This window comes from Syngnathus scovelli, chromosome 3 (genome assembly GCF_024217435.2).
Source record: "Syngnathus scovelli strain Florida chromosome 3, RoL_Ssco_1.2, whole genome shotgun sequence".
Lineage (NCBI taxonomy): Eukaryota > Metazoa > Chordata > Actinopteri > Syngnathiformes > Syngnathidae > Syngnathus > Syngnathus scovelli.
In genome coordinates, this window is record NC_090849.1 from 13,784,747 (window position 1) to 13,798,588 (window position 13,842).

The following is a 13,842-nucleotide window of genomic DNA, read 5'->3' on the forward strand; positions in this document are numbered from 1 at the left end:
ACCTTTCAAAATAAAGGAAAAAGTCTCTTTTTTTTTCTTGTGTTTTACACTCAAAGAGAAGCAAGGGGAATTCCTTTAACAATATGCAGAGCAAAACAGACGCGGGTGGTCCTTGCTTGCCATTATGATATGCCTGGGGGCGAGAAAGAAACCGCAAAGCACCACGGGAAACCTTCCCTAATGGCAGAATGCTTCGAGGTGCTGTCAGACTGGCAAGAGTCAAGTCATGAACTGGTGAACTTGTCGTGACTTTCAATGAAAATGGGAGGTAAATGCAGTGTGGTGCAAATGTTTGGCTTCACATCAAACCGACTGAAAAGTGCTATGTATGTTTTATTTTGATATTTTAAATAGGAGGTAATACTGTAAAGTTATACCGTGTTGTAATTTTCAGCAAAAAACAAAACACAACAAAAAACAACATGGAAACAGCTTTTTTTTTGGATTGGTTCGTCTAGGCTTATAGCTGTAACGTTTGTGCTCCTACAACTTCTTCAGAAAAATTTGTGTTAATCCCATTTAGACTATGTAGCGTCAACAAAGTTGCATTACGTAAATAAAAGTACATGATATTTGAAACTTGCATATAAAGGGTCTTTGACGGGGCTCTGGAGGACAAGCAGTTGGTGAATACACTATACGGAGTGTCTGATATCAGCATTATTAACCTGGGATGCTTTCTTCAATCTTTTTTATTCCGTCATTTTTGCATCTCATTATGGCACACTTAAACATTGTCATCTGCTGTATAAGTGGAAAAAAAAAAATCCTGTCGCTGCTGCGATTATCTGAAGCGCTTATCCTCACAAGGGTAGCGGGCATGCTAGAGCCTGCGGGGTACACTCTGAACTGCTTGCCAGCCAATCGCAGTACTGCTCTTACATTAAAAGTAATTTGTAGCCCAAGCTGCAGTTAGGAGCGATATTTGTTTACTGTCAAAAAAACACAGAGAATGAGACAAAGGGCCCTTTTCTCTCTAATGTCAATACAAACGTCTTTGAAGTGAGATGAATGGGACAAGAAAGATAAACAATTCTTATCTCTCTGTCCAATACCCCCACTGTGACCTCTTCCTGCATTCAGCCGCTTGCTCCTCTACTCGACCCCGCCCACTGTCCACATTGTTCCTTCAATAAATACCAGGAATCGATACACTAACTCAAAGCACAGATTGTATCTATAGCCACAGGTTCTTTGTGTCAAAACTGTTGAAACCGCTGCACCCTGTTACTCAAAATAGCCACACCGTTCTCAGGAGAATCGAGTAGAATTTCATTTTAAAAGTACATTGTTCTGAATGGAATTCTGAAATGACATATGCAGTCATTAGAGGTTATTATACATCTTTTTTTTGCATGCCATAAAAGACCATTTCATAATGTTTGACATCAATAGGTGCCTGGTTGCAGAAAAATGATCTTGCATACGTCACACACTATAAAAGCAGCAAGAACTCGCGTGGTAAAATATGCTCAAAATGGGTTAAGAGGTAAAAACTGATTGGAAAATGCTACTTGCTTCGTGATGTACCTTTGTTTTGATGGAGGTAACATCCTCATCTCTATGTGTGCCCTGTTACTGGACACTGGACTAACAGGATAAGCGGTGTTGAAACTGGACGGATGGAGGGATTATTATTACTATGACAAAATGTCATTCATCTGACACATTGTAGCCATCTGACAAATAGGTGTGAGTCAATTTTTTTTTTTTGCTCCCACAAAAATCGATGGACTGTGCAATGACTGACAGTGCACCCAAGCACGTCAGTAAATATAATCTGTCAAATGTTTAGTTTTGGCACATTATAAAAAAAAAAAAAATCAATTTTCATGTTTAACGATTGACTGTTCACAGAAGCTATGAGGAAGTGAAATATCATGTTAAGTGTTGTGGAGGAGCTGTTAGCACAAAGGTCTTAAATATGGCAATAAAGCCGATAAATGTTCATGCAATTACGAGTAATTGTCTTCCTCCATCTAGTTACACCCATGCCAAGGCCAAACAATTACCATTGGTAAAATATATTTATTTATATACTATATGTGACAGTGCGCATGTGCACGAGTGGTTTATCGGCGTTCCACAATCCATTTTATCACTCTTTAGTCTGGACAGACCTCCGTTCATAAACGTGGAGAAAAAAACTTTCCTGGATCTTTTCCTCTTCAGCGATCAGCCCCAAGGTTTATTAGTTCCTTCCATGCTCCATACTCCAGCCCTCAACAAAGTTTGTGGTGACTATCTTTTGTGTAATCCTGCTGACACAGTAGTAGTTGAGCCAAAGTGGAAACATTTTATCGATCAATATGACATATTTGCAGCTTCTGTCTGTACAACCGGTTCACAAAAAGGGAAACCATACAACAGACAAAATGATGACCACTTGTGCAATATCGTATCTAATACAAGAGCCGTACCAAATATTCTGCCTTTACAAAGGTAATGTTTGAACTTTTTTTAAATTATTTTGTCATCCGTCAAAAACATTCTCATAATCCTGAACCAAGTCGTAGAGTGCATGGTCCAGTGTCCAGTGTTGGATGCGTATATTGCGTGAAAAGCAAAGTGGAGAATGATCACCTCTCTGTGAGACGTTTAGAGCGATTTCCTGGGAGTCTGACGAGAAAGGTTGTGTGTGGAAACCACAGCTGACGTCCCTGCCGACTCAAAACAACCTTCCTTCCTGCCAGCCCCAGCCTCTCTGCGGTTTGTTTACATTGAGAGTCAGTCCAGACAGCACATGCACAGCTCAAGAAAGCACTTTGACCCCCACTCAAAAAAAAAAACGTCTTCCTCTCGCTCATGTTTCTCCTTGCAAATACTCCCAACTCATGCTTGCGCATTTCTAATAACTTGTTTTTGCATGTGTCTGCTATGGTGAGCGTGACGGTCTAATACGAGGCACTAAAAATGAATCATCAGCAGACAACTTGCCCTCCTCCTCAGTGTCTTTCTCTGAAAGTCTTGTGGGACCTCAGAGTGCTCGAGAACACAATCCTGATTGCAGAACTCTTCAATCAACTCCTACATAATGGTGGCAGCCTCTTGGCCAAATGGAAAGTGTTTGTTCCACAATCTATCACGTCCACAATCCATTACGGAAAAGGTTAAAGGTTTCAGTAACAGTGCATTAACTGAGGAAACAAGCATGGTGAAAACAGGGGGCCATTTGAAAGTAATGATAATACTCCTCAGTGGTGTGTTTTAACAATAAAAGACAGTGCTATTTTACTCAATGTAGATCAAACTGGATTATTAGTGTAAAAGTCAATACATATATCTATGCAATTATTCAGTGGCACAATTCCTGCAAAGAAATGGTTTTGATGTTTTATTTTTCATTTGATTGTTGTTTTTGTCTTTTGCTGTTGATGTTCATAATAGATTAAAAAGTAGAATCAGTTTCATGGTGAATATAATTGACGTGCAAGTAAGAACCTGCAACTCAGTGAGGATACTGTGATTTTTTTCTATGCAAGTCTTTACGACTATCGTTCTTTCTCATTAAAACTGCAATTGGGACACCCACAGACACACCCACTGAACCCACAATGCACAACATGTGTATTCCAGTCTCGTCTAGGTAATCTGGAGCAGATCTCATCTTTAATTCCCTGAATGCCTGAGGATTAACATGCTGGTGTCTTTCGGACACGTGATGGCCCCAAAACACTTCTACTCACACCCGTTCTGCCACTTCTTGACGTGAATCCCAAACAATAACCCTCCCTTACATTAGGGGGGCTCGGTAAAAGGTTTGGTGGCCATATCTTGCACACGTGTAATGAGAAGTGAACAAACATCACGCATGATTTCCTGGCAATTGTGTGTTCATCACCATGGAGAGCTGCTGGACCATCACACACACAATCAAACACAGCAAGCACACAGCCAAGGCTCTTATTTTCCTTCTGGTTTCCTTTTTGGCAAAGCTGCTGTTTGTAGGAGCACCAACAGAGAGGCCAAACATGATTTGGAGGAAAGAGGCAACAGGCATTCAATTCTTTCTCGGTTCGTGCGTCAAACATTTACGTACTCATTCAGCAAGCTGTGGATGCACAGCGTTCCCACCCACCTCCACCCATTCCTGAAATACACTAGCGGGCTGCTTACACACGCGCACACACGCTCATGCGTGCCCACACACCAATTATATTTGTATGTTTTTTTTTCTTCTCATGAACACTACACAGGGCAATCTTAATAGCGATCCCAAATTGCCATCATTAACCCTACAATGTCAAATTCTTTGCATCAAACAAACTGTATACAGTGTTTTGCGATTATTCCTGTTGCTTTTATCGGCAGCTAAAAATGACAAACGTAATGCATACAAATGCGAAAATGTTATATCAAGTGCATCAATAAAATGTTTCTGCGTGACTCTTTTAGTCATGTTTCATAATGTACGTTTTAAAGAAAGGAAGCCTTTTTTAAAATATAGCAGAGTGAAAGGCTCTATAAGCGGCCGTATGATTGACGGGTGTATGTTTTTCTTGGCAAATTGTCGTCGGGTCCGAGTGCCTGGCCACACATCAAATAAAAAAAAAGAAAGTAAATGTTCAGTTAGCTTCCGAGTTCTGCAATTGCGTCTGTAAGCCTCTTCTGATGAGCCAAGACACATCACCAAACCAAAATGTTACAAGAAGTGCATGATAAGGTAAATGCCATCTAGTGAGAAAGCATATATGGACGAAGCCGTATTATTTAGCAATTCAATCGGTCTTGGATCAATTACGTAACTTCCCACGGAATAGTTGGATACTGCTTCCACGAATAAAAATACTTTCATTGCCTGTTCAGGCGCTCAATTATTTCCTCACTATGTGGCCAAACATGCAGCAAAAAAAGCAGTGAGGAAAGGATGAAAACGGTGACGTTGCAGATTACTTGAACAGAGAAAGGACCATCTGCGCACCTCCTGCTGGCCATGTATAGAAGTGATTTTCATCATAGTGGACACACGCCCGCGCGCGCACGCGGTGACGCGCACGCCTAAAGTTGAGTGTGAGCGGTGACGAGCCCCACAGAGGAGCTTTCCTCCGGACCTGCGTCAGACGCACGTCTCCTTTATGTTGTTGTGTCGAGCGATATGTGTGGCATTTGCTTTAGTATCAATGTAATATTTGCACGGTCGCCAAGTTTGAGCGTTTAGTAGACGGCTCGCTTGGCTACTTAACGCCACAGGTAAGAGTTCATCTTCTTAACTTTTATTTGTGCGAAAAGTAAGTAGACGCCTCCTGTAACTTCTCATCTTCTTGCAGAAGTCCCTGGAAGAAATTGACGCGGATTGATACAATTCGACGCAGGGGCTCGGAGAGGAGGGTGGGGGAACCTTTTTCTTAAGTGCGACTTTGCGTCCTTTCTCGCCTGCAATCGTCCCCAGAAATGGTGGGGCACCTTCACTTGCAAGCGATGGATGAAAGTCTCAAAGGAAAGAACCGGGAAGGGCTGCTCGACAGCCCAGACTCGGGGCTGCCTCCCAGCCCAAGTCCGCCCTTCTGCTCCCTTTCTCCCGCTCTCATCGAGCCGCGCTCCGGCAGTTGCGCGACCCCCGTGGAGAACCAGCAGCAATCGGCCTGGAAGAAGGACGTGACTCGGGAGGGGAAACTGGTAAGATGCAGCCATCATCATCATCTGTTTATATGAGCGGTGAGCCGTCACGGCAAGCAAGGCTTTCTCTGACCTACATTAAATTCTAATATGTTCCATGAAATTATATCCATTTCATTCCAAACTGTCCTTTTTTTCTTGGCTGCACTGTTTCCAGTAGCTAAAATGCACAATAGGGCCTTTAGAATCAGTAGTGCTGGCCAATCCAATTTAAATTACACTGTAAGCAACGAGACCAATCAGATTTCCAATTAGAGACTGCGGGGACTTTGTTTACATCAGCATTTTCCCATCGTCCTATTGGTCAGTCTGAGCTAAACTTTTAAATTGCTGTAAATCAATCTCTATTCTGAACTCCACTAGATTATGTATGTTAGGTTTGTGCTGTTCAATTGCACTTTTGTACAAGATTGATGCCTTCTATCATGACGTGGACAGGATTGTGTGATACTTTTATGAGTTGAACGCACTGGATTAACTCATCATCCAATAAATCATCATCCATCATATGACTGACCATCTTTGATTGTCCAGTCAGAAACGGAGCTTCCATCTGGAAGCTCTCTCTCTATCTGACACCTCCCCCTTCTCATGTTGAGGATGCCACTGGCTCAGGAATCCTTAGAAGTTAAACGCCTGCATGACTTACTGCATCTGACTTAACTGGTTTTATGGGAGATCTAAAGTGAGACCCAGTGACCCCCCCGCAGTTTCATAACATGGTGTATCACTTGCAGAAAGCGTTGCCATTGTTGTCTCCTGTCTTTTGGTGCTGCCGATCGGTTAGGTCTGTCTTCATTAGAGTTTGGCTCGCAACCTGGACTCAGTTCGCACTCAGTTATAATGCGAATAGAATATGATTTACATATGTGCCTTGTGAATCATTGGTGACCAGCTCCAGCAGTTGAGGTAATCAACAGCAAACGGATGATCAGCAAACTTGGACACGAGGGTCATATTCCCATGGAAACTGCACATGCGCCGTGGTGCAAATGCTGCCGTATACTGATTTTTGTACCAGCACAAGGTGTTTGCCTTTATGGCAGACTGTTCCCTTGCCAAGCTGGGCATTCGTCCTTGGAGATGCACCCAGCAGAGTGACAATTTGGTGGCAGAAAGTCCGTCAAAACGTACACCTGCTCGGACTACATCTATTAAATACTTGTGCAGTTGGTCAAACATAATTTTTGTGATACTAAACTCTATGGTTGAAGTCAGCTGTAACCACTCCCACAGCGCCGCAATTCTCCCTCTGCCAGCCCCTGGCCTTTGCTTCTCCCTGAAATGACCAATATCGAGTCTAATCCGCTTCTGTTGCTGGTCATGAAAATTGAGCCCAAAATATTTTGTCTAGGGCAGCACTATGTTCTGTTTATTACTTTGCTCGTTTGTCATACAGCTATGGTATGGGTTCAAGGGTTTCTTTGGCTTTCGATTTCTTCTAGGTACTCTGGCTTCTTAATTACACTCACGTCTCGGCTGACATTGGGCAAGAGGCACTGTTCACCCCGCACTTGGTCACCAGCCAATCACAGTACACGCAAACAAAGTCAATCACACCTACGGACAATCTTGAGTCTTCTTAACTTACTAGCCTGCATACTTTTGTAGATGTGAAAGGATGAAATCCCATGCAAGCACTGGAGATTAAGCAAACTCCCCACATGAAGTTTGGATTTGAACCCCAAACCTCTGATTTAGACGTGCTAACCACTAATCCAACGTGCTGCCAAAAGTATGAATGTGCTCCTTCAAAAAAAGACTCATGAAATATAAACAACTCTGAAGTTACACAATCTTATTGAATTTCCTGCAATAGTTGGATAGATCTTGTAACATGATAATAGGGCTGGGGAAAAAAACAGCTAACTTAGCTATGTCAACAACAAAAATTGGCCAACACAATAGCTTTTGCTTCAAAAGTATAATAATTTAAACATTTGCGCAGGCTGGAACTATGTGTGGCAACTCTCCACGTGTATGCATGGACAGTTGTTGCAGGCGCACGCAGTCAATAGCATAGCACTGCCAGTGAGGAAAAACAGAACGAGAGAAAAAAGATGCCTTTGGTGTTGCTTTAAACTAATAAAAGGACAAAAATAACATTTTATGTAATTACTTTAAAGCATTGCTGTGGTAGCTTGTAGAAAAAAATTGTCATGCAGGGGCCACCAAGGAGGTGCAAAGGAACACGAGTAGTGTGTTCTAAAAACATTCCAACAGTGATGGGACATTGTGATTTTCTAGGAATGTTGTCAAAGTGATCATATGTGAACACTGCCTGGGATTTATCCATCCACCCACCCATGCATCCATTCATTGGTATTGATGTTAATTGTGAGTGAGATTGATTCTTTCTCACTCACAATTTTAAAAGTAATTTGAGCGAATGTGTTATTTTAGAGGTGAGTATAAAACTGGTAGCTATTCACATTAATCAGTAGCCAAGAAGTAGCGCTCAGTGTCAAAGAGGTCAGTGACCCTTGCAACTGACCCTTTGACAACTGCAGCCTCAACTTTACCGGAGCCAAGCATCTTCAATTAAATGGACGTGCCAGGTTAAACTCGTCTGATCGCAAAGTCTGTCTGGAGTACATGTCTGTACAGGTTCATGTGCTTTTAGAAAGTCTAATGGAGGCTTCAGAAATGCTGTTGTGCATCCTGGGAGTGTTGTGACATTAGCCTGAGAGACGCCCACACATACAGAGACATCCACTAATCCTTTGGCGCTTCAAACTTGTTGGATTGTTTCTGCTTTGTGGTTTCATTTTTAAGACCATTCCTGATCCTTGTTTGTACTCCGGCTTAAAAGTTTGGAAAGTTTTCCACTAAAAAACATTCCCTTCTACCAGGGCCTGAGTTCATTTGTCATAGCGCAATGAGGGATAGCCTTGTATACTCAAGCGCTCATGTTTACCCACCTTTCCAAATCTATTTTTGAGTTGTTTTTGTATGCCACCTAAGAACAATCGCCGAGCTCTATTTTGAGGTGTGGGAGCTTGTTAGAGGCTGTTGCATAAAGCGTTTGATGACCCCTCATTTATAAATGCAACATGGGCAAAATGCTCAGACAGCCTGTCTGTCTGTCCACCACTTGACAGGGATGCGACTAGCACCAGTGTTATCGTCGTGTCCCCGCTTGTTCGCATAAATGTCTCGAGGCGGCAGGTGGGAAATGTTTAAGTTGGCTTGTCGACTCTCGGCGGCTCTGCGTTGTTCTTTGGACACTGTGCGGCTTTGTCAGCAGCGCACTGTTTTCCTGGGCATGAATGTGCTTCTTTCAGGGTGGGTTGAGTCTTTGTGTGCATACTGGGGCTTCTTCAAGGAGGCCTCCTAACATCCAGTCAGGTGTTTACTTTGCAGATGATGGTGAGCGCACACATTACAGAAGTACAGTGAACCGCCATTTATCGCAAGGAATATGTTCCAGACCCATCCACCATAGGTGAAATTCTGCCATATAGACCCCGTATAAAAATAACTTTAGTAGTTTTATCCCTCCCCCATATTTTAAACAAGTCCAAAATTCACTCGTTCAAGTATTCTTTTGGGCCTGTTCTCACTCACAAACTGTCAAGAAATAGGATTCTATTACAGGACATCACTTTTAAGTGCCAAATGACATCGCAAAGTTATCCAAATAGAAGGCAATATGGAGCTACCGAATCAGTGCAATCAGTGCTTTGCAAAAGCTTTGTAATACGCAAAAGTAATGGCAAAGAAAATGTCAGTCCATTTGATTAAGCTCAGCAAAGTAGCTTTTTACTAAGACAAGGCACACGTACTGTTGCCCCTAAATAAGTTCTTGCAACTCCCCAGCAGTAGACTGCAGTTCTACCTGGCACCGTGGTACAACTCCTATAAATAAAACAAACAAACGTGATAGTTGCTCCTCTGTCTGAGATGATGGTTCAATCTTGAGTGTGCACATGACCGAGGAACACAGCTGCTTGTTGCAAACGTAAGGTAAGGTAAGACAAGCGTGAGGCACTGATCTGCCGTGCCCTTGGCCTCTTCTCGCCGTCCCCCGTCCCCCGTCCTGGCATGTGTGCTTATGTGCGTCCAAGCCGCAGCATGTGACCACCTCCCACTGTAATGTGAGAGGACGAGAGCCGAGCGAGGGCCGGCCAACCGCGCGCTTCACATGGCCCTACCAGAGCCGCACGCAAACACGGCCGTCCGTCACAAGTCTGGCTGCATAATCTGTGACGCCGCAGTTTCAAAGTGAGTTCAATCGGTACATGTTCGTACTCGGTCATTTGAGCCGATATCCCATTCACTGACAACTGCCTGCACAAAGCGAGAAGCCACGTGTCACTATGCAGTCACTATGCTATGATGCCAGTTTTTGAACGCTACTTACAGTAACACATTTATTTAACCTTGCAAATAGTCAAAGGTCATCTTTGGGAAATATGCTCAATGATAGCGCATGTTGGGACTGAAAGTGACATTTTTGCGCAAAATAGCAAAATTTGCAGACAATAATTAACAAAATAGCAAACTATATGAGATTAAATCACATCCAGCACCATCTAGTAATTTTGAATGTAACATAAAACATAAACTGACCAATCGAAAACAGATGGTAGAGTTGTGATACCAGTTTAAGGGAGCTTTTCATCTTGAGTTTTTTTTTATAGTCATGAAAAAGGACGGGTTACATGAGATCAAACTATGCAGGGGTTGTACTGTGTGCAGGAATCTTTCATAATGTCTTGAGGAATTTCATGTCTGGTCTGGAGCTTGCGGCCATGTGGGCACAAAGCATTATAAACATACTGTAGCCACAGCTGCTGAGATGCAACTCCTAACCTCCTCCCATATGTATTTACCGCTTCACATGAGCACCATCTCCACTCCAGCTGCTCTTAGATGATATTGTGTGGAGTCGACTCAACATCTGTAACACATACTGCCATATAGGTGTGGGCCGACTCTCTCTGGCTCAGCTGTATTGACAACTAAAAGGGAAAAGGAAGCCTTCTAGAATTAATGGGATGAGAATACAATCAAATCAAAGGTTGGCTCTTAATAGGGAACTTAAATATATTATAATATATTTTTTTTTTATATATTTCAACACCAAAATTCCTCAGTTTTGTTTCCCATGGGAATTTAGTGGAAATGTTCCACCCCTTTTTCCGTCTATAATGAAAAGTTCACATGGTGAGAACAGCAGTGGTTTTAATTGAGGTTGTTCGCTCTCCTCAAGCTCCCCCAAGCGTGCTGAGCTCTTTTACTGGAATTCTATTCGTTAGCAGCTCTTAGATCTGCTCAAAAGTCTTTCTGGTTGTGATCTGTAATACTTCCTTTTCCCAGCTACCTTACCTGCTGCTCAACAACACAGGAACGGACCCCAGGACCCGCATGTATCCTGTCTTCTATGGGGAGAGCATCGAAGTTGACCCAAAGCCAGAGCAAGAAGTCAAGTAAGCAACGTACTAATAAAAAGATGACATGACATGTGTCGTCATCATCCTGTACTCAAGTGTAACTTCTCCTGTAGGTGCACATCAGCGGTCCGTTACGACTCGGACAAGCATTACCAAAACCGGGTTTACTGTGTCCCCGTTCCCACGGTGACTGCATATAGCGAGACGGTAGTGGCGGTGCCCAACTGCACCTGGAGGAGCTACAAATCCCAAGTGTACCTGGAGCCACGGCAGAAGCCCGTCAGCTACCAGACCACCACCATCGTGTACCCAAAACACGCCAAGAACATTTACCGCACCACGCTCATCTATAAGGCCACGGCTGCACGTCGTTGGTTCGTCTCCAGAGTGCGGCTGGAGTCCAGCGAAGAGTCAAGTCCTTGTATCATTTACACGGAGGACCTGTAGGCCTGCACCCAACATGCTTCTTTTTTTTTTTTGCCAAGGACTTGAGTACAACATAAAAGAGCAACACGCAAGATAACTGGAGGCTTAACTTTTTTTTATTTTTCTCATCTCACCCCAGAGGAAATCTTTCAACTTTGTACTGGTGTGGTTTTTGAAAACCTCATTGGCTAATAATGTCTTACTATTTAAGGAGAACGAGAGCTGACACAACACCTTTGCTCCTGCGGAATTGACTTCTGTGAGAAGAGTCACGCAAGAGATTACAGAGAGAAAATATCATGACGAAGAGCTGAGGATTTAATTACATGAGCTGGTGCAGCTTTTCTAAGTTCCAGCTTCATTGCACTTGTTTCCGTTTCCATATATGAAAAGCATCTCGATGTGTGTGTGTGTGTTTGAACGATTGGACCAAAGTAAGTTAGCAGCCACACAAGCTGCACATGGCTTCATCACACCATTTTCTCACCATATTTATAGCTATACCTAATCGTAACCTGGCATCCTATTTATGCATTACAATTATACACTGGAGTATGAGTGCCACACTGAAAAAAGGAGGGAAAAAACAGCCCACTAGAATAAAGTAAAAAAAAAAAAAATCAGCACCATTATGTGCAGTTAAATATATCAGAGAATTAACCTGACCGCAAACGCTTATTTGAATAGTTTAATAGTTCGTAAGTGTTTTCAACAAATATTTGTTTTATTCTATGAATGCATGGGCGGTCTATTAAGAGAAACTGGTTGCTGATTGTGGAACTTTATATTGCCATATAACAGTGTGGTCTAATACTCCCTTGCATAATTATGAACCATTAAGAATAGATTCAGGAAGTGGCAAATTCGGAAAGCCCTAGAAAATGTGTTATTAATCACTTGCTGCAATGCTGAAGGTAAATTGAAAGTGAGAGGATCTGATATGACCAGGTGATTAAGAAAATATGTCATGTCGACAAGTTCTTTTCATTGCCTAATGCAAAAACTCAGTCAATACCGGTATGAATAGATGGCTTCATTTTTATTTTCTTAAGGTTTTTACATGCAAAATTTGGTGCAGACTTGACTGGTCGTAAACAAATGTGGAAGCTGTTCTAACAATGCACACCCTCCATTGCATCTGCCAAACGATCAGTGAACGCAGAATGGCAGGTGCAAACCTGTGCGTGCAGAATTGCTAGCGCAAAACAGCAGCCAGAAACCATTGTCTGCTGAGGAAAGTCAATCTGAAACTTGTATATATGGTTTAAATCAGTGGTCCCCAACCTTTTTTGAGCCACGGACCGGTTACGTATCAGAAATATTTCCGCGGACCGGCCTTTATACAAATAAATAATACATTTATATAAATAAATAACACATTTATAATAAATATTTAAATGCAATGAAATAAAATGATACGACAGGCATAAAAACAAGAATAAAAGACAAAAATAAAACTCACCGTTATGTTGAATTGGTGGGAGCTTGTTTCTCAGAAACGAGCCGGTCCCATCTAGACGTGATCGGAGACAATGACACCCGAAGTGGTCTTTTAATGCAGGATGCTTGCAAGGTCTTCATGTGCCGAAGCAGTTTTGAAGGCTTCATTGCCTCGTTAGGTAGCTTGTCGCCACTTATGCAGAGTGGGCTTGGCGCGTCAATCACCGGTGCCGATAAATCCATATTTTAAGTAGGACTCCAGAAATGTTCTTTTAAATCCAGCTTTCCTTTTCTTAGAAGTCGTAGCCTCTTCTTCCGTCTCCTCATTGGGCTTTTTTTTTTCCTTGACGAAGAAGCCTTCCAAACATTTTTGCTTGCTTCGCGGGCTTGACTGACGTGACCGAGATAAGCGTCTTACCTGAACCGACGGATGTAATTGGGAGAGAAACGCCTTTTTTTTTCTTTTTTTAAAAAAAACATTTTTCAAAATAAATTCTTACTCATTTTTGCTAGCTTTGCGGGCTCCACTGGGGAAACATGTCACGAGACCGGGACGAGCGTCTTGACCTGAATTAATTGATCGTCAATAAAAAAAAAACAAAAACTGTGCGGCTTGGTGGCCCGGTGCCAAGTGACCCACGGACCGCTACCGGTCCGCGGCTCGGTGGTTGGGGACCACTGGTTTAAATAACTGAAAGGTGTCATGCCACACCATCTAAGACAAAACTGCATAAACGCCTCATTGTTTTTGGGTAAGAGTTATTTCAGCACTCTGACAGCGAATGCTGGCCTCTACCATGTTTTCAAGTGCGCTTTCCCAAATTTAAATTTGGTGTTACGTAGGATGTGCAGATAGATCCAACCCACATCACATGCAGTTAAAAGTAAATGAACATGCAATTTTGGACCTGCTGTTTGTGATCTTACTAAACCAAGCAAAGCCAAACATATAGTCAAACTTATA

The 13,842-nt window shown here is 42.5% G+C and overlaps 1 protein-coding gene across 1 annotated transcript; it reads left to right on the forward strand.

Moving 5' to 3' along the window:
* The first annotated feature begins 4,988 nt into the window (after positions 1–4,988).
* On the forward strand, positions 4,989–13,334 carry rflna (refilin A). The gene is made up of 4 exons (XM_049716701.2): positions 4,989–5,190; positions 5,268–5,616; positions 10,939–11,048; positions 11,126–13,334. The coding sequence occupies exons 2-4, from the start codon at positions 5,392–5,394 to the stop codon at positions 11,457–11,459; spliced, it is 669 nt and encodes a 222-aa protein (XP_049572658.1). The 5' UTR covers positions 4,989–5,190; positions 5,268–5,391; the 3' UTR covers positions 11,460–13,334.
* The last annotated feature ends 508 nt before the right edge of the window (positions 13,335–13,842 follow it).